General features: G+C 45.5%; 1 protein-coding gene across 2 annotated transcripts in view; it reads right to left on the reverse strand.

The window, feature by feature from the left end:
* Positions 1–288: 288 nt before the first annotated feature.
* Positions 289–22315, reverse strand: part of myo1d (myosin 1D) — a 126537-nt gene continuing 104510 nt past the window's right edge. Inside the window, exons 22-23 of one of the 2 annotated variants that reach the window (XR_013965812.1) lie at positions 3270–5076; positions 289–3210 (exon numbers count right to left, since the gene is read on the reverse strand). Coding sequence is in view for 1 of the 2 variants with exons in the window: in XM_080789916.1 (XP_080646042.1) it covers positions 4920–5076 (157 nt within the window). In the remaining variant the exon portion in view is untranslated. Of the gene's footprint in view, positions 5077–22315 lie in introns of both variants that reach the window. The other variant, XM_080789916.1, reaches the window with a different exon arrangement.

Below are 22315 nucleotides of genomic sequence, written 5' to 3' on the forward strand. Positions count from 1 at the left end.
TAAGAGCAACTTGTTATCTTTCTCACCTCCATCTTTGACATTTTCATTTTCTGGAATGACCCTGTTTTTTTTTGGCTACCCAAGATAATTCCAATTAAGATCCTCCCCTTGCCATATAGCAACAAAAACCACAAACATGTGGACAAATTAATTAATTGCCAGTCGTTTGGGTTTACAAAAGAGAGCAAAGCAATTTTGCACACGCTGCACATCCAGCATTTGGTACGATCAGTATCCATAGTGCATTTGGGCTATTCCTAGTAATCCGTGTTTTGGGGGGGGGGGGGGGGGGGGGTCTGTAATTATCTCTCTTGACTCCATCTCTGTGTTTGATGTGTTCAATACCACCAGCTCTAGGAGAAGACCCTCACTATATAGCCTGCAGGTTGGAACACAATACAATCTGCCCACCTGGGCAGAGAGCCAAGAAATCTGACAGCGGAGGAGAGGAAATGGGAAAAGCAAGGTGAGGGAAGGAGGAGGAGGAGGGAGAAGAAGACGAGATGAGGCCGAGGGAGGCTGTGTGCGTCTGGCAATTAGTATGGCTTTGGCTCCCTCCTTCTAGCCAGGGATCGGGGAGGGGAGGGGAGGGGAGTATAGAGGAGCTGTGCTGGATGACAGTGGGTCTTCCTTCCTCCTTCTAGCCTTGGATCGGGGAGGGGAGAAGAGGGGAGTATAGAGGAGCTGTGCTGGATGACAGTGGGTCCTCCTTCCATCCTAATGATGAGTGGAGAGGGACCTCTCGTTGCTGGAGGTTGTGGAGAGAGAGAGAGCCACGCTTGTCAAATCCTGAGTGTTCATTTAACTCTGAGAGAGCGACCCTTTTTACAGGTACACATTTGTTACACACTCTAATGCATGCTGTTCCCCCAAACACAGTGGGGCGGGACCCATCTGTGGTTTCGCAAACACATAATTGTGGGTCCCTTAACTTTTAGCTTCCTACATTTTTGTTTTTTAATTATTATTATTAATTAATTAATTGTTCATTATAATTATTTAATGTTATTATCAAAACATAAAAATAAAAAAAACATTCCCCCCCAAAAAGCTACAGTTTTCATGAATTAATACCAAATTAAATAAATGTTCTAAGTAATCTTCTTGAATAAATAAAATAAAAATCTAAGAAATTCCATAAATTAGAAAACAAATGTTTAAGAAGGTAGTGAAAATAGCCGATCTACAAGCAGCGCGTTGTGAGCTTGTAGATCTGCAATTTTTTTTTTTTTACAAATATTTCTCCCAGAGGAATGTCTAATTTATCTTTTAGGCGACAGGCTAAATCGTTTGGAAACCACTGCCTCTAATGAACCACTTTCATCCCGTGTCCCTATTTTGGGGCGTGCCACTATATAGGTGAAAACGTCGACGCCGGTAAACTTAAACAAAAATTAAGAGATCTACGAAGCTTTTCGCAGGGCGACGTGCCGTGAGCTTCGGCTGTCTTTCCGCCACACATGACACCGTCCGTCGTACAACTATAAGTCTAACACAGGGATTTATTTAAGTGGTTTACACTCGGCACACTCTGATCACACATGCACTTACTAACAGCCATATGTGCTAAGCTGGGTTCCATCCCCTTCATTAGCCCCATCACTTAGCCATGTCACTCCGCTAATCCACACTCTAAATACATAATTTTACTCCAAACAGTCCGATCCAAGCTTTAAAAGCTCTTATCAACCAACAGAGGGGTGGGGGAAAGGTCATCTGTTACAAAAAATGGAGATCATCTTCTTCAAAGGAACTGGGGTCTACAAACTAATTAAGATAACCGATTTTATATGTTATTTCAAAAGAAAGTCAAACGACGCCAATCCTTGTATTACGGTTCCTCTGAAAGCGACTAGTAAGTAACCAGTTTTCCTTACTGGTTTAATTCAACGCCAGTTCATACCACTCTAACTAGGCCAAGCATCTAGGGAGCTTGGGTAGCTTTACCTTAGGCTGTCATTTTATCAGAGCACAGTCAATAATCCTACACACACGCACACACACACACACACACACACACACACACACACACACACACAGTAAACTAATTCAACAAAGTCTGCGTGGGCATGCAGAGCTGTGTGTCTTCTCTGGCTGTGGACTGATCTGAAGCCTGCAACTGGAGCGCAAGGTGGACGTGAAAGTGCCATCCCCTATCGAGGCCAATCCTGTGCCTCAATTGGCCTGAGGATTCCATCCTCGTCTGCCAGACAGGAGGAGAGAGTGGGTGGTCTAACGTTTCTCCTTTGGAGGAGAAAAAGGGCCCGCATTTCTAGACACTAAAAAAGCTTGCTTCTTAGATGCATTCCTTCCCTTGGTTGTCTGTGGACATGTTTTTACTGCTATTACTTGAGAGACGGCTGTCACACGGAACTTGCAGAACGTCTATTTTCTGTATGACACTGGTTCGCAACTAAATATAAATGTCCAAATCCGTTACGGCATGATTTCACATGGGTTAAAGTACTGTATATGAATAACTCTTGTCAGATGATTGAACAACTGAGCCCTAAAAGCGTTTTTATGGACAACAAGCAAACTTGCTTTGTTCCCAGAAATGCATAGAGAAGGAAACAGTACAAACTTAGCATAAACTAAGGGGGTAAAAAAAACATTTATGGCTTATATAGGATGATAATATTAGATACATTGTAGGCTATGTATGTATGCCAACCAGGTCTCGCAAGCATACTGGCATCCCACTGGGAAAGCGTCTGTCTGCGGAGATATAAACATATATGCCACAGCTTGTCAGTACATGCTGTACCAACCACTTGGGAGGGTTCCTATAGAGCGAGTTTTTCATTATAGTGATATTTCGTTTCCATATCCTATTCACGCATATTCTCTCGAGCGAGGATAAAAAAACTAAACAATAAATTGTACAAAAAGCGCACATAGTGGCCTTTCTCCACCGGTAAAGGAAGGAAACGTCTGTCGCGTAGTCGCGTACATACACAGTAAAAACCACTGTGTTTAATTTAAGGGAGAGAGAGAGAGAGAGAGAGAGGAAACAGCGACCCAAATGAACCTGTCATTTTGACAATAAGAGAGTTAAATGAACACCGAGACTGCAGGTAGTGAGTTCCAGCACGACAGGGCTGTGAACACTCATCGTTAGTCGGTTGCAGAGTCGGCGGCTCACTGTGGCCTCTTGGCCAGCCTCTCTGGCACACAGCCCAGGAGAGGAGAGGGTAAAGTGGCACAGACCTACGCACAACACACACACACACACAGCCCAGGAGAGGAGAGGGCAAAGTGGCACAGGCCTACGCACAACACATACACACACATAGGGAGAGGCACGTTACACAGACTCTCTCGCTCTCACTTTCTAAGCTTCTCCTTTTGGTCTCTTTGATGAAAGAGGATATTTCGTCGAGAGCCGGCCCATTCAAGAGCGGTGAGCTGAGGGGCCCCACTACAAGTCATTAGGCCATTGACTCGACGACAAAGACAAACAAATTGCGCTACTTCCAGGAACTGGAAGGCAGTTCACATGGGGGGCCCGTTACGAACTGCACTGTGATACTCTCGTGTCTTCAGTCTTCACGAGGACGCTGGCAGCTTTCTAGCGTCTACGAGATTTGGACAATTCTGACATCGGACATTCATGATCTAAGTCTAAGACAAATGAATGCTTAATGAACGTAATTTTAATTTCAAGCCCAAAAGACTAGCCTCTGCATCCTTTTTGCTGGTACATGATTGTGGGGATCTGTTATGCACGCATCTGCACACTGCTTGCACACAGATACCGCATGTCACAATTTTGTAAAATTCTAATCTAGTTCTTTAATCCTAATAGCAAATTGGTCTCGGTGTGCCTGCTTTTTAAAGCTCTTATAAATTCAGTACAATGGTAACTGTATAAGTGCAATGGGAATTGCTGCCATCTGTAAGCACTTTAATTATTTTGATTTGAATGTATATCTTCTATTATTCCTGGTTGTGTAGTTGCATTCTTCATTTCATTTGGCCGTTAGAAAGCTAACATCCCTTTGTGCATCCATATAAGTGCTGTGGCGACGGGCGAAACTCATTATACAATGATTTTATGCCGTTTGCATATATTCTGCATAATTTACACTTGCAGGGAGAGTATTACCAATGCAACGACAGTGCACTGTAGCAGAAAGGATTTAGACGCAGAAGTTAAATTATGAGAGATTTTAGCACTTCCCTCTCAGAGCAGGCAAAGACAATTTGGGATGTGCTCAACACATCTCCATAACATAAACAAACTAGTAAAATTCCATTTTCCCCCGTGAGAAACCACGGAAACATATTTTCTTTCTTACCGGCCATTATGTCACTGGCAATGCGTCTTTTGCTACCCACACGGGGAGTTAAACCACAACTACGGAATTATGTTCAATCAACTTACCATCTAGGTAGGTTTTCAAAAGAGCATTATTACATATTCCTTATAATATGTCCTTAAAAATAAGTAAATACTGTCTCAGGACTGTAAGCAAGTAATTCAAGCTGGCGTAAAGGTACTCTTTATCGTATTGCTGTGGAACATGATGCCACTATTGGCTTTTGGTTTGTTTGTTTGTTTTACTCCTTTGATTTGGAGTTCGTTTGGAATGTTCAGAGCATGGACACCTCATAATCTCCTCTCACCTCGACTACCTTGGTGCTTAAAGTCCTCTCACACCAACCCAATAAACGCATTGTACAGTGCGAAGCATTTTGACATTTTTGAGAAAAGAAAAGTCGCATAGTGAACATATTAAACACATGTTTAGCAAAATCTCGGATTCGGGATACATTTCGTGATCGAAATGTCGCGTGGGAAAACCTACAGGACAAGGTCAACTTTTCTTTTTGGCACGGGAGAAGTGAATCAGGTCATGGAACCTCATCTTGGCCCTGCTTTGGAAAACCTGTTCATTCCCCCCTTTCGTCTGCGCTTAGTTTCCGGGCACGGCCAGTATGTAACCCGATCGGCTCTTGGTGAAGTCGGGCTGTGATTGGTTGATCTTGGGCTCCACGATGACCGTGCACTTCCTGCCATTCATGCTGCACTGGATGGGACTCGTTATGTTCACCTGGAGCTTCCGCCTTTCACTAGAGAGAGAGAGAGCGAGAGAGAGAGGAGAGGTTATAAGAGTCGATCAATACTAGGCAGTCAGACATACGGTGAAGTAGATACGTCGAGGAAGTGAGGGATACTGTCTCTAAGGTTTTGCTCATAGAGCGCAATTCTCATCGATTGACTGTCAAGCGCTAGAGGCATTATTCAGCAGAGGAGCCGAATCCAAAATCAACCGAAATGCATATCACACAAGGACGACAACAACAGTCCTTTTAACCAAGTTTAACCAAGGAACCCCTTTAGCTGTTGAAAAATAGCAGATCTACAAGCTCATAGTGCGGCACCGAGTGCCACACTATATGAGCTTGTAGATCTGCTATTTTTGAAAAATCGTGAAAATGTGGTGCAAATCATTGAATAATTATATATTCTTTCAGAGTGAACATTTTTAACTCAAATCTTTGCTTCTGGGACACACACACACACACACACACACACACACACACACACACACACACACACACACACACACACACACACACACACACACACACACACACACACACACACACACACACACACACACACACACACACACACACACACACACACACACACACACACACACACACACACACACACACACACACACACACCAAATACATATATCTCGTCCTTGACATGAAAATGTTTTTTAGAACGAGTGGCATAGAAACATAGGTTTTTCACAAAACCGTCAGGATTTAGAAGACATTTTCTAGAAATCGTCCTCAGGTCTTAAATGGGTCAAGTTACAACACCGCAAGCGCGTTAAGCCGGATTGGAGACGGTGCCGCGTGCCCTGGGAAAAAAGGTAAACACTGCAGTGATGCCTAATTCATGCTGTTTCCCAGGGCACGTGGCAACGCGCTGCGACCGGAGCATAAATTAGGTATCACTGCAGTGTTAGACCTCCTCGGCGAGGAACAACGCAGCAGCTCGGAGCATGTTATGAATATATGCACAGCTATTGGGGAGCGCCCTACAGCATGTGTGTCTGTGCCTGTTGTTTCGTAGCTCCCCACGGGAAATGTATTCATTTAGAAGGATGACGACGTTTCGACCCCCTTATGGGGTCTTCGTCGGGTATGATCATACCTGACGCAGACCCATAAGGGGGTCGAAACGTCGAAACGTCTGAATAAATACATTTCCTGTGGCGAGCTACGAAAACAGTGTGCGGACTATACTTCTCCTTCACCTGTACGTATCTTTTTGTTCATCAGCACCTGAACGTTTTTTTAGAGACGTGTCGTGCATACTTTCCTTTGAATCTTGTTTTGTGCATGTTCAAAGTTCAAACGTTCCAAGGAGATTCGCCGTCACAAGCACATCTATCTATCTCTCACGTTCCAACCACGTGATCCCCGTGCATAGCGTCCCATTTCTGGGCAAACATTTCACGAAGACAGCACATCTACAAGCTGAGCTTAATCTATAGATGAGACTATATTTTCAGCGACGAGATCTGGTATAGAGGGGAAGAAATTGTATAAATAATAGACCCCTTGTGACATTATGATACGATATGATATATGATGTTCAACAAAGTATCTCGGGTATCTAGGGTTTAAGTCAGAGGTTGTGTGTATGTGTACAGTACACTGTACAGTACTATCCAAGTGGGCTTATCTGTGTCAAAGTGTACGTGTCTCCGTGTGTGCAGCAGCATGTGTGCTGCATGTGTGCATTTCTATGAATATCTAGGCCTTACTGTATGTGCGTCCGCCCATCTGTGTGTATTTCCATACATGGGGGCCATTAGGCATGTGATCCATATGGCTGTGCGTGCTGCGGCGGTAGCCAGGCAGCGCCGCCGCCTTTTAGCGCCTGTCACATCTAGTTAGTCGCGCACCGCGCCAACGAGCGCTTTGCCTCGTCTGCTCTTAACCCATTCTGGGCGGGGACCCCTTTTTGGGGTGTTTTTAAGCGTCGTTATACTTTAGTTTAGCCATTGAAAAATAGCAGATCTACAAGCTTTGAGCTTGTATAGGTCTGCTATTTATTTATTTTTAATCTTGAAAATGTGTGCGCAAATCTTTGAATCTATATTCTTTCAGAGCGAATGTTTTTAACTCTGGAGGGTCCCTGGAACAGCGGCCAAATACATACTAATTCTGGGGCTCCACGAAATAGGGTTTTTCAGAAAACTGTCATGATTTAGAAAACATTTTTAGAATCGTTTTCAGGTCTAAACGGGTTAAGCAGGATCGATGAGGGAGAGCGCAGAGTGAAAAGGGACGAAAAAGCACAAATTGTGTGGCTGAGAGAGAGAGAGAGAGACATTGGAATGCACTGAATTTAAAGTGACGATTCTCTTCAGTGTGGTGCCGAGAACGGTTGTGCAAAAACAAAGACCAGCGGGGAAAAGAGTCTAATAATGCCTGATTTAAATACTTAATTGCTCACGCACCGTCAATCTGAGATTCACAATGTGTGCTACGAGAGCTTCATGCAAACCTTTTAGTGCACTGGCACTGACTGCCTGGTCCAATCCAACTGAATATAAATTACCTTTCATTTCAAAGCATTGCTTGACATTTTCTCAAATCAAATCAGCTCATCATCGACGGTGACACAGTTCCATGCCCGGGCTGCTGAAGAGCCTGCCGGTGTGTTGTTGGTAAACAAGTCCATCAGAATGTTAATTAGACCCCGCGGCGCATGTTGTTCTCACTGGGTCAGAGGCTGAGAATGGGATGATGATGAGTCAGCGCTCAGCGTTCTTCTCATCTCCATTACAACAACCACAACAACAACCACAACCACGACAACAACAACAACAACGTTGTCCATCCATCCATCCGTGCATGGTAGAACCACTGTACATGATGGAACAGTGCATGGTAACACAGCCTCAGGTTGCCATGGAAACCCCCCCCCCCCCTGAACTGAACTCCTCCATCTGTCATGGCCGCCGCTGCCAGCCAATGGGACTGTGTGTGCGATTGTGTCTCCGTGAGAGTCTGGTGTGTGTGTGTGTATGTGTAAATTAATGCCCTTTCTCGTGATCATCTTTCATGGCATTCCATCCTATATGATCTCCTTGAAGGGCATGCAGGGGTTAGGTGCACACACACACACACACACACACACACACACACACACACACACACACACACACACACACACACACACACACACACAGTACTACAGTAAATAGCCACGAGGCATCCGCTGGACAATTGGGCCCCTTCATTATGATGTGTCAGCACAGCGAGCTATAGGGCTGCTTGGTGAAGATACAAAATAACACCTTTGACATCCCAATAAAACTTAACAGGGCATTTTATCTCCCTTACAGCCCTGCACAGAAATAAAAAAACACACGGTCAACTGAATCTTAAGGTCAGTCAGTGGCTGGCCGGCCTTTTCCCATCATGGGTGGGTCTGAGCCAGAGACAGGCCTGAGGGCAGACGTGGCCTCCTTTCCTACACTGGGGATTCAATTTGATATTTCTCTCCATAACCCCCTCTTCCCCCTCCTCCTCTTGCCCCCCCCCCCCCCCCCCTCCTCCTCCTCCTCTTACTCTTACTCCTCCCCCTCCCTCCTCCTCCTCCTCTTCCCCCTCCTCCCCCCCTCCTCCTCCTCCTCTTCCTCCTCATCCTGTTCCCCCCCTCCTCCTCCCCCCCCTCCTCTCTGTGGTGTCTGCCTCCGTCCTTCATGCCATGTGAGTACAGGCTCACATCTGACCCAAACTCCCTGCACAGGGGAGGAGGAGGGGGTAGAGGAGGAGAAATAGGCTGGCGAGCTATAAAGAGGGGGGAGCTAGTGGATGGAAGGCTTGTGGGGGACTGGTTGATATAGCCTCGACGACGACCTTGCAGGCTTGTGCAAAAGGCTCAAATGTAATTCACATACAGTAGCACAGTATAGCATGTTATGTAGACAGATCGCAGGTTCATTTGTAGCGTGTATCGTTTCAATGTACAAATGATTGATTTTCTGATGTTATACTGATTAGACTGATGATAGGTTCTTGGTTTGATCCATCCTACAGTAGATGACTAATTCTATGTATTGATGTATTACCTTGTGTTTACGTTGCTTACTGTGCTAAATGCCTGAATTGTAATCAGAAAAGGTACAGTAGAAGGGAGACAGTAGAGGAGAAACACCAGAAGGAAAACAGAATGTATTTTTAATTCCACAAATTACTGACTTCTTGAGCCTTTGCCGGTTCCCAACAAGAAAGTGTAGTATTTTTGTCCTTGTTCTTTTTCTAGAGATGGTAGAAGGTATACGACGTGTTCATTTGTTTAGTTTTTAGGCTATATGACTAATGAAAACTGGGGGTGAAGAGGTACAGTACAGACAGAGTGCTTGACATTTTCTTTTCTATTTCCAGGCCCAACGCTCAACGGATGCCTTTGGGTGCTATGCGAGGCCAGCCCGGTCCCAGCTGTGACTCAGCCTCCTCACAGAGGGAAAGCTGGCTCTTAGTCTCCACCCAGCCTTCCTGTCTGATGGAATATTTATGTTTGCTGCAGGTGGAGCAGCTAAGGGGAGAGAGAGGGGAGGGGAGGCGAGGCTAGCTGAGACTTGATAAGTGCACAGACAGGACTTTGGGAAGGTTAAAATGCCCCCCTCCTTGTCCCACCTAGATAGATGACAGTGCTGCTTTACAGGAGAGTGACAAGGGGAAGAAGCTGCAAGGCCTGGGAGCTGGAACAGTGCCTATAGAGTTTGGTACCGAAATGATGTGCTCGAATGAAACGTTCAACACCTGTTTTCTAGGAACAAATGCTATAGGACAAAGGTAAACACATGCCATAACAAGACATTGTGTAATGTTAACAGAGTCGCAAAATGATAACTGAATTCCTATAGATCGTTTTAACGTAATGCACACAGCATTTCATGTAACATATTTCGATACGATTACATCTAACAATGATGACCGGCTGCACGATGGAAGTGATCAACGGAGTTGAACCAAAACAACCAACGATTATTGTCTGATGTGCATTAAACGTTTCTCCCCAAGTAGTCAGAATTCAATTGAATTACCTTTAATATTTAAGTTATTTAAATTATTGACTTTTTTCGTTTCGTTTTATTAAAACGATTCTATTCTTGCATTATTGTAACATGGCCGGTATTCGGCCGTTCTTGCTCTAGCGCCATGCCAAATGTTTTTTTTTTTTTTTTAACAAATCCAATTTAAAAACAGAAAACGAAACAAACGGCGGTTTCATTCATATGGACATGAAGAAACAACTGACTGCGAGAAAGCGCTAATGTTACTGCTGCCGAATTAGTTACATTCAGGCATCATGTGCCTGAAAAGTGAAAAGGTTACCCGCCACACCCCTGACAAATTAGTAATTACTAACAACTAACCAACTGGTATATTCTCAGAGCTACAATGTATGTCCTGACTAATACACTATGAAGAAAGAACCTGGTCTATAATGGATTGCATTTTCATAGTGCTTTTCTATGCACTACGTGCTTACTCAAAGCGCTTACAATGGTCCATTCATTCATAGGGTGAAGCAGCGAACAGTCGACGCCGGCGTCCTCACTTCCCACATTCACACAACAATGGTGGCAATCACTGGAGGCAACGCGGGGTTCAGTGTCTTGCTCAAGGACACTTCGACATGTAGACAGGAGGAGCCGGGATTCGAACCGCCGACCCATGGATCATTGGACGACCTGCTCTACCGCCTGAGCCACAGCCGCCCCAAGAGCTAGAGTCCTCCTCTGACTGCAGGTCAAGCTGCAGGCCACGGCTGCAGCTTGAGCTCCCGTACTGGAGCTCAAGCTGCAGAACTCTTATTAATATAGCCTATATACCTTTGAGATAATACAACTCCCAGATGAATATAGTGAATACGATGAAATTACTGTATACTAGTAACAATAGGTATAATATGCTGTTGTTTAGGCAGACGAGGAAGACGCTGGGAACACTGGTGGTAGTGCAGAGTGCTTGGGCACCCGATAAAAAGCGGTCCAAGTCAAAATGTCGTTATTTTGAACTTACATAAGCGTTCTGTTCGGCCTGAGAACGCATTGTGATCGACGGCTTAGAGAGCGGCCGCTATACGGTCGCATCTTGGTCACTTCTCGTACGGTTTATTGTAAAAATATTGTTTTAGAGGCACCTATATAGTAGACGACATAGTACATGTATGTGAACGGAACGCTATGCCCTAATGTAAAGATTGTTTTAGAGGCACCTATATAGACATAGTGCATGTGAACGCTATGGCCTAATGTGCAGAGAACAACAATCACGCGACTGCAGCAGAGGATCGCAAACAGCATTGCTGTGAGGCATGAGAGGCGTGAGGAAGACTGAAGAGGAGAGCTAGGACCCGAGGGAACGCCTCCTACTGAAAAGAAGTGACAGCAGGTGATCAACTATAGTGCACACTAGGCTGGGCGCCAACAGCATGACAAAGATCAAATGTGTGGGAGTGCGCGTGCGCGCACGCGCAATCACACGCACGCACGGAGAGAGAGAGAGAGTTGTCGAGGTGATAGGAGCTGTAGATGAGCCCATACTGTTGATGTGTCAGAATCTCCCTACTGATCTCCTCCATAAACACACACACACACACACACACACACACACACACACACACACAGCCTGAAGCCGGCTCTATTAAAACCTGTGGCCTGCTTCGATCGATATCTCACTGTGTGCGTGTGTGTGTGTGTGTGTGTGTGCGTGTGTGTGTGTGTGTGTGTGTGTGTGCGTGTGTGTGTGTGTGTGTGTGTCACACCACACTGAGATAATGAAAGGAAAAGGCAGGGAAGGAGGGAAAAAGAGCAACGAGTGTGCATTCTTGTGTGCTTTAGTGACCTGTGTGTGTGTGTGTGCGCACGCGTGCGTGTGTGTGTGTGTGTGTGTGTGTGTGTGTGCGTGCGCGTGCGCCTGGGCAATGCAGCAGAAGGGGGCTGCAGGGTGATGCATACTGTCTGCATGTGTGTAGTAGATATAACCATGTGTGTAGTAGATATAACCATGTGTGTAGTAGATATAACCATGTGTGTAGTAGATATAACCATGTGTGTAGTAGATATAACCATGTGTGTAGTAGATATAACCATGTGTGTAGTAGATATAACCATGTGTGTAGTAGATATAACCATGTGTGTAGTAGATATAACCATGTGTGTAGTAGATATAACCATGTGTGTAGTAGATATAACCATGTGTGTATTAAGTCTATGTGAACATGCCCTATATTTGGTATTTATATTTTGTATATCTGAAACCTGTCGGTCATGTTGTTGCCTGATTACGTGGTTTGTGTACTGGTACATAATAGCAGAATTAATTTGTTCCGGTTCCTCAGATAATACTAATACTAATAATTAAGTACAGTAAAATCTGAAATAAGACATTGATGGAGCCCCGTTTACCGGCCCCCCGCTGATACAGGTGTGCATTCTGTAGGGTTTTATTTTACATTCAGGATTCTGAAATAACACGGCTTGGGTGAGTTTCTCCAAAGGGAAACCAAATGAACAAACAAAAGGGCAGCCTTTGCATATCTCAGCTGTCCAAAACCTTCATTTCTTATAACAAAGTACTGTAATACTAGTACTGTAAAATACTGCCTCATCAAAGTTGGTGTCGTGACTTTATATATTGTCAATTATACTTTCATGAGAGGGGAAGAGGTGGTGGAGTTAGCTGTTTTAGCAGGCAGTTTGAGGGTCCAATGGAGTCGGGAGGTTTTGTCCGAAGCGCTTTTTAATACTTTCCATTGTGGAACACACAGACGTAAAAGTGTGTTCAATAGCACTGATTTATGCAAAATCTGACATTTAAATTGTTTCTATAGCAAGCGTTCGGTCTTAGACCTCCTTCAGGCATCATTTTACAGTGAAGTGTACAGTCCAAAATGAGGACAGAAAGAAAGGAGAAGGTGGAGATATAGGGGGAGGGGGTTCCCCGTTCCCCTGTTCTCTCCATGGCTCTCTGCCGTAGAAGACTCTTATCCACTCACATCTTCATAATCACATGGATCTATATTTATCCCAGCAGCAGCATCTCACATGTGGCTCGCTCACACGTCTCACGTGCTCCAAAGCAACACACACACACACACACACACACACACACACACACACACACACACACACACACACACACACACACACAGTATACTGTATATACAGTGAAGTAAACGCACACCCTCCCCTGAACTGCAAATGGAAAACTGCAGAGTGCGCATGCGCATGCACTTGCGCACACACACACACACACACACACACACACACACACACACACACACACACACACACACACACACACACACACACACACACACACACACACACACACATCTATCTGTAACTATAGGTGGACTAAAGGAGATTAGATTATATACTGCATGGGTGATTGTCACACACAATGGGGACGCACCACACCAGTGATATAGGGGCATGGAACAGAGAGTTCCATCATCATTACTGATGTGCACACAGAACATCACTGGGCCTAAGTGAGCTGGGTTGTTTTTGCCAACACGGCATCTGCAGGTGGCACACCGATAATGGAGGGAGACGGAGAGGCATCATCTATACTTCAGCTGTTTCCTGTGAGCGATGTGCTCACGTGGATAAAATAATAAATGAGACATAACGGAGTGTCGCTCATGGCATGTGCTGACTGACACATCCAAGACATCTTGGATTGTGTGATTAGTCCCGGTTCTTTGACCCCGCCATTGGAGAATACACCGTGCACATACGTACACCATTTTGGAAATAACTCGTCCTACTTCCGGGCCTCTTCCGATTTCATTCACAGGATTTACAGATGATACTAATTGGAAACCCTGCTACACCGGCGGATCTGAAAGGGCCCTTGACTGGGCTCCAAATGGCCCTCTACAGGTGTGTAACTCTTAGGGTGTACAAATGGGAACCCTTACGGGTCCATTTGGTTCCATTTGTACACACTTCAGAGTCACGGGGGTCCAAAACGTTTGAGAACCACTGCACACTAAATGGAACATTTACAGTATAGCCTTAGTTTAATTAGTATCATCGGTAACACCTGTGAAGGCAGTCGGAAGAGGCCCAGGAAGTAGGAAGAGTTATTTCCAAAATGGCGTATGTGCATAGAGGTTATTAGTTCCCATAAGGGCACTGACAGTGAACTGAACACAAGCTGCAGGCCAGGACCAATGCCATGGGGGAACAAGCAAGGTCCAGCTGCTTTTCTCAGGGCGGACCTGGCAAAAGGGAGTCCTCTTCAGTAGCTAATGATATGTGCTTATTTTTTGGCTATCCACAGAATGTACCCTTTATTCTAAAGCGGTGGTTTTCCACCATGTGGTCCGGGGACCACCAGTGGGCCTTGAGGGGGTTCCAGGTGGTCCCCAGCTAAATGATGGACAGTTGCTAACCAAATGGACCCTTATAGATCTTTAACTCTTGAGAGCGTGAAATGAAACCAAATCAAACCCCTCAAGAGTTAAATTCTCCATCTCCACTACTTCATTTACAAGAAGTCTACACCATTTTTTTGCCTGTTATTGCTCCTATGGTACCAAAGGGCATCAATACAGCATGGAATTGTGGACAAAATCTTCCAACGACAACAAAAGTATTCGTTAGTTTTGGATCTGAGGGGCTAAATCTCATCTCAAATGGTGGTCCGTGGCTCAAATACCCAATAAATAATAGGCCTTGATATGAAAAGGGTTGAAGACCACTGTTCTAAAAGGGATACGTTACATCCCTTACTGTTTATTTGCTCCTGCACTAGGGCTGCCAGATGCGTCTCGTTCAGTGTTTGAGGCACTCATAGACTATAGACTTCAGAGAGACTAAAACGCCCGGAGGCACGGTTAAAAGAAACAAAACGCGAACATTAAAGACCGGATCAATCAATTCCAGGAACTCCTACTCTTCTGAAAAACCTCCTGCAATATCACCACGCGATGATTCATCTAATTAGAAAAGCAGACGGCCTTTGCCTCCGGAATTTATTAGGCTGAGCAAGTGCAGCGAATCTGCGGGGCGGATGTTTAAAAAAAAAAGTATTGGTATTTTCATTTTGTCATTTACCTCTTGGGGAAAAGAGTTACTATGCTTATTATGAGGTGGTGTCTATGTGTAATCTGCGTGTGTGTGTGTGTGTGTGTGTGTGGGGGGGAGTCTCTTTAAAAAAGGGCGAGAGCAAGAAAGACAAAAAAAAACCAAGAAAGCAACAAACAAATAAAGAACAATCAATCAACACGGTGGAGAGAGGGAGCCAGACCGTGAAGACGGCCTCGGAGGCTATGAGATCAAACATCCGCTCTGAACTAGGCTATGGGAAAGTGAGACACACACAAACACACACACACACACACACACACACACACACACACACACACACACACACACACACACACACACACACACACACACGAGCATAAAGAATGGGAGCACCTGACGATACACCATATAAAGCCTCTCTCTCATCACATTGCCGCGCACGTGAGGCGACGTCCTATTAGGCTGTAAAAATAATAACAATAATAACACATGGCCGTTTGGAATATTGTCAGAACTAATCTCCATAACTCCCATGGGGGGGGACTGTGTTTGAAGCTGCACACACACACACACACACACACACACACACACACAGTAAACATTACAGCTGAAGACACGGAGGCGCCTCAGTAACTTGCTCCGCGGAGGCGTTGGCGCTTCATTAGGCGTACGGGAGGAACAGATGCAAGTTAACGTATAAGGCAGGGGGTTCCCAAAGTGGGGTCCGCGGACCCCCATGGGGCTCTTGGGGGAGTTCCAGTGGGTCCCCCAGCTAAATGATATAGCTTGGAACCAAATGGGCCCTTATGGGTCTGTACAGTAACTCTGAGAGTGTACAAATTAAACCAAATGGAGTAACACTCTCAATGCTAAATTATTTTAAATGATTTCACAATATACATTGGGGGTCCCAGAGACAGAAATGCCATTAAATGGGGGGGTCCGTAGACTAACGCATGTCAAACTGGGGGTCCTTGAAATTAAACGGGTTGAGAATCACTGCTAGAGCCGTAAAAATCTTCTCTTATGGGGGATCCTGGCACATCCTTTCAAATGGGGGCTAATAATTGTGTCAATTTGGGGGTCCTTTTTTAATACATTTTTTTGCGGCTCTCACCTTTATTTTATATTTTTTATGGAGGGACAGACAGTAGGCTGACAGTAAATGGGGAGAGAGATGGGGGAGGGGGGATGACATGGAGTAAAGGCCGTCGGGATCGGGAGTCGAACCCGCGGCACACTGACAGACTGGATTACCAGCCAAGGTGCCTGGACCGCTGAGCCACGGCCCATGCAGGCCCAAGTTGGGGGTCCTTGAGGGTGAAAAGGTGTGGGAACCAGTGGCATAAGGAACATGTGTGGCCTGGCTGGCAGCAGCTTGAACACGCTGCCAACAGGAGGGACCCGCCACGGCTGATCACTAACCTATCAATACTGGCCACTCCTTCAAGCTGTCGCCCTGGTGTTTCTTTTTTTTTTTAGATAGACATGCTGTGCGCAGATGTCCCGCTCAAGACAATAAAAAAACCTGCACATTATACCTTCTGCCCCTCTTCACTCTGATCGCCTGTTTAAGAGATCAATGTGGGACAAACTGGGGACGGAAGTGTATACAGGCCCTCTGAAGGAGAAAGGGGCTTCTATATATATTCCCACGGGGGTTGGAAGAAGCACTGATGAGCCAGACAGATGGCGAAGTGTCTCTCACACTGTGGTGGCGCCACAATGGCCACCCAGCAGGAGCCCCGTGTCCCTCTTTAAAACAACCAACGAGGAGATCCTTTGATCCCTCCATTCGCATTCTTCTTCCCCGTTGACACCGATGGCTTTTTGCCTAAATTGGCCCGCGATCATGTGCTGTATATGTTCGTATCGGTCAGAGGAGCCGGGCTCCAATGATCGTTACACGCACAACGGGAGCTCCTTCAATTAGTCCACTGGTTGTCGACAGGAGACCGCTCACTTGTGAAGTCAAACCCCTCCCCCTCCCCCCAGTTTAGCTCTAGTCGGTCAATATGTCAACGGGGAGTTCATCTATGCTCATTTATTGACACATTGTTTTGCCAGTAGGGCGGCAGGCACAAGCGGACGCATTCTTATCCCCAGAGGGGAGACGACGAGAGAAAGAGTGACGCAGAGTCGGGTCAATAGGTCAAGGATGATCGGAAATGGGTGGACAATAGAAGGTGATATGGTGCTGTTGCCGGGTGGAACAGAGTAGTGTGTGTGTGTGTGTGTGTGTGTGTGTGTGTGTGTGTGTGTGTGTGTGTGTGTGTGTGTGTGTGCGTGCGTGCGTGAGTGTGTGCGAGTATCTGCAGAACGGGGATTCATGTAGAGGTTACTGTGGCTGCGAATGGATCTCCAGTCTATTGTGGAGACAGAAAAACGATGCGTTGCCTCTGACGTCATCAGTCTAAAGTGTACACATATAGAGCTCAACGTGGTGCTTTTAGCGGAAGCTAAAATGATCCACCGCTACGTTATACACAGTATGAGTGCATGCACAGTGAACAAAGCTCCACAACATCCTATATCCTGTCCTTGGCCGTCCACAGAGGCCGTACACTGGCGTACAGGGAGGGATAACACAGTAAAACTTTTAAAATACAACTTTAAAAATGTGTATTCTGAGGACTAGTAAACTAAGCATGTAACCAAACGGCCCCTCCGTGTGGTTACATCTGTACCCTGTAACCGTTTGGTAAAATGGTAAAATGCTCATAAAATAGTAAAGTACATTTTCACATTAACCCATTAACCCATTAAAGCACATGTCACTGATGTACGATCATAGGTATTTTGATGTATTACCATGTATTCGTTCTTACTTTACTGTAAATCGCTCTGGGTTAAGAAGAGTGTCTGCTAAATGCCTACATTGTAAACCGTAAACCCCACCTGCCCCTAACCCATTTAGACCTGAGGACGATTCTACAAATGTCCTCTAAAAACTGACAGTTTTCTGAAAAACCCTAGTCAGTCGTTCTCAAACTATTTCATGTCATGGACCCCCAAGATTATTATGTAATTGGCTGCCGACCCCCCATCTGAAAATACGTTGTTCCAGGGACCTCCCAGAAGCAAAGATTAGAGTTAAAAACGTTCGCTCTGAAAGAATATACAGTATATTCAATTCATGATTTTTCAAAAAATAGCAGACCTACAAGCTCGTAGCGCGGCACTCATAGCCGCGCTATGAGCTTGTAGATCTGCTATTTTTCAATAGCTAAAATGCTTATAACACCAAAAGGGGTTCCTCACCCAAAATGGGCTAAACGCCCCCGCTTGGGGCATGAGGGCTGTTTGGCAGTGAGCTCTGCAGTGATATTATTGGGGCGGAGTGGGCGAGGAGGAGGAGGAGGAGGAGGAGGGGAGGAAAACTAGGTCATAGCAGCAGATCCCTACGTTGTTCTTCTCACGTTCGCCGTCGTTCGCTCACACACGAGCAGTTATACCCGCTTACTACGATGGAACACTCTCAAATAATTCACCATGCACATTCTTCAATCTCTCTCTGTCTCACGCACGCGCACACTCAAACGCGCGCACACACACACACACACGCACACACACACACACACACACACACAGGCTCTCAGACATTATAGCGTGCCCCCCCCCCTTCCCGTCCATCAGTTCACCCAGCATCCCTCCAGGCTGTAGTGCTGTGCCAATGAGATGAGCAGAACTCCCCACTGCCCCACATAAAGCGTGTGTGTGTGTGTGTGTGTGTGTGTGTGTGTGTGTGTGTGTGCGTGCGTGTGCGCGCACACGCGCGCGCGAGAGAGAGAGCGTGATGTTGAGATGGTGGAACGACGACAGACTGTGTAAATATTTATTGCTTGCGTGTGCGTGGCTGATTGAAATCACTTGCAGCCTTGCAGTCGGTGTGAAGGGCTTGACGAACTTCCTTACGGGCAGGCACCGAGCATACGGCACTATAGCAGATCTACAAGCTCACGGAGCTTTATAGCACAAGTGTAAATCCTACTTGAGGCTGCATGTGTGTGTGTGTGTGTGTGTGTGTATGTGTGTGTGTGTGTGTGTGTGTGTGTGTGTGTGTGTGTGTGTGTGTGAGAGAGTGTGAAAATAATGTTGGCACATGTACGTGCGTCAACCGCAGTCTACATGTGCTGCACAAATGCATGCAGGAAAATTCTGTATACCAACATGTGTTCAGTGAATATTAACATCTCTGCAATTAGAACAGAACTATGATACACTATTCTCTTCTTTTACTATACGGCCCTAGGATGTTCTTGTGTTCAGAGGCGTTCTGATACATTTACTGTAAGCACGGAAAAACACGCGCAGTTATTTATTCATAGCTTTGTCTTGGTGTCTCTTCATCCGCCTGTCTTTGTCAGTCTTGCGCTCTATCTTTGATTCTTTCACTGTGTCTCTCTCTCTCTCTCTCTCTGTCTCCACGCAGTCTGGAGGAAGGAGATGTGAGATTGTTATGTTTTCTGTCTGCGGGGGTTATCCCATTCTGGGCGGGAACCCCTTTTGGTGTTTCAAGCATCATGTTATACTTTAGCTATTGAAAAATAGCAGATCTACAAGCTCATAGCGCAGCACCGAGTGCCGCGCTACGAGCTTGTAGATCTGCTATTTTTTTTTTATCGTGAAAATGTGGTGCAAATCTTTGAATATATATTCTTTCAGAGCGAACGTTTTTAACTCAAATCTTTGCTTCTGGAGGGGTCCCTGGAACAACATATTTTTAGATGGGGGACGGCGGCCAATTACATATATTTTTGGGGGTCCTTGACATGGAAATGTTTGAGAACGACTGACATAGAAACAGACGTTTTTCAGAAAACCGTCAGGACATTTTGTAGAAACTGTCAGGTCTGAATGGGTTATTCATGGAACCACGCAGCAGACAAACGTGGCTCAAAACCGCGTTGCCATGGGAACTGCATCCGCAGCGCACACTGTTAAAGGAAGGGAGGAGAGAGAGATGGCGGGGGGGGGGGGGGGGTTAGTAAAAGACAGAGGGTGAACGTGGAGGGAGGAAAGGAGAAAGGGGAGGGAGGGAAGGAGAGAAGGAGACGAGCCCACTCTCTCCATCCTCTGCCGGAAACGTTTGATTCAGCAGAATGGGTGACCTTGACAGGCGAGACAAAGGCAGTATGGCTCCCCCCCCCCCTTCTCTCTCTCTCTCACTCCTTAATCCTTCTCTCTCTCCCATTTCTTCCCCATGTCTTTCCATTCTCTCCCATATCTTGCCATCGTGTAAACCGCGACAGTGTGTCCCCTACGTGCAGCGCGGCATATTTGTGCACCGCGTGCAACATTTGTTTCAGTTTGAACGCTCGTACTCGCGCGTATCTGTGCCGTTACGTTCAGAGGGCGTCGTTAATTAAAGACAGAGACCGGGCGGTGATTCTCATCTCTCCGATATGCACCTTTTTCAACCGGCATCCTCGTTAAAGGGGGCTGAAAGCGTGACGGTCTGAGCCCTGTCTAGATGGCGCCGTTTGGCAGTCAAAGACTTTTAATGGCTGCAGAGTTCAATTTCAACACAGTCATTTTACACATGCAATAACAGAAATGTATGTCAATTTTTATAATGGTGTTATAGTATGTTATCATGTGTTAGTATATGATTACACTGTAGCGTTATACCTATGTGCAGGGGCGGCCTTAAGGATCGGGAGGCCCCGTTCATGACGTCATAATCTTAATCATGAATAATTATTAAAAAATCACACACGTGCAAACTGAGTGGTGCAATTCCCCCCCCCCCCCTCCTCTCTCTCTCTCTCTCTCTCATTAGAGACACAGCACTACCCCTCTCTCTGTTTCTGGCGCCCCCTGCTGGTATAAATAAGTAACATACTCGTGCTCATAGACACACACACACAGGTACCTACACAGGTACACAGGTACACGGACATTGCTGGTTGTAGGAGTGGTTGCACCACTCAAAAATAAATAAAATAAATACAAAATAAAACGTTTTAAAGTGTGTATTATCGGACTTCAAAGCATGAAAAGCATACACAGCCAAAATACACAAAAGCAGCTTGCTTGATTAAACAATGTTTTACTTTAAGGTATAACTGGAAGGCAGCATAGGCTATACAATGATGCAACTGTCAGCGCTGCTAGTGCAGTGAGTGCACACACTGGGAAGTGGGAACAATTACAACCAAACAACACACTATACTAATACTACTATTTATTTTTCCCATTTTTTTTCCAGTCTCCAGGGGGGCCCTGGAGACTTGAGGCTCGTTTCAATTGAAACGATTGAAACCTATGCCTATGCCTATGTGTCATATTTTGCATTAGCTAGAACCCCTGATACATTTACATTGATTAATGTGAACTGTCCTTGTAAAATAGGCCAAATAAACATACAAATAAATATCCCCCTGCATCAGCATAATGAATGCACTGACTTTTCGATAGGAATTTCACTCTGAAACCAGTAGCTCAGTTTGTGGGCACGGTGTCGGAGGTTACACCACATTTGGTTACTTGACATGCAGACTTCCTAAAGATCTTGTGGAGTCAAAAGTAAAATATTTGTCTTTGAAATGTCGTAGAGCGCAAGTCGTATGTTTCCAGGCACAGGAATGCACGGAGAACACAAGTGTTAGTCGGCAACCTCGCCGAAGTGAGAGAGGACTTGCATAGACTGATGGGACTTTTATTTTGCATTCTAACCATCCCTCTCTGAACCTCACGTTCACCCTCACCTCTTCTTCATTCCTTTTCCCAAACACCTAAATATTCTCTCTCTCTCTCTCTCTCTCTCTCTCTCTCTCTCTCTCTCTCTCTACCACCTCGCTTCCCCCTCTCATCCCCATTTCCAAGCACCTGGGCCCTGTCACTTTTCGACAGTCCTCTCTCTCTCTCTCAGCCAAGTTCCAGGCTTTCGTCTCCCCTCCGCCACTCGCAGCATTTTCTGCACTCCCTCCCATTCTGTGTGTACAGCCTACTGTTGTTGTGGCCCAGATCAGCCAGGCTGACATTAACTGTAAAGGAGGAAATGATGACCAGAGAGATATAATTAGATAGATAGATAGATAGATAGATAGATAGATAGATAGATAGATAGATAGATAGATAGATAGATAGATAGATAGATAGATAGATAGATAGATAGATAGATAGGGGTACAGTGGCCGGGTGGTAACCACAAGGTTGCCAGTTCGAAGTGTCCTACAAGACACTGAACCCCTGATTGCTCCTGATGTGCAGGT

Source organism: Protomyctophum bolini, assembly GCF_963924005.1.
Source record: "Protomyctophum bolini genome assembly, chromosome: 18".
In the NCBI taxonomy this organism is placed as follows: domain Eukaryota; kingdom Metazoa; phylum Chordata; class Actinopteri; order Myctophiformes; family Myctophidae; genus Protomyctophum; species Protomyctophum bolini.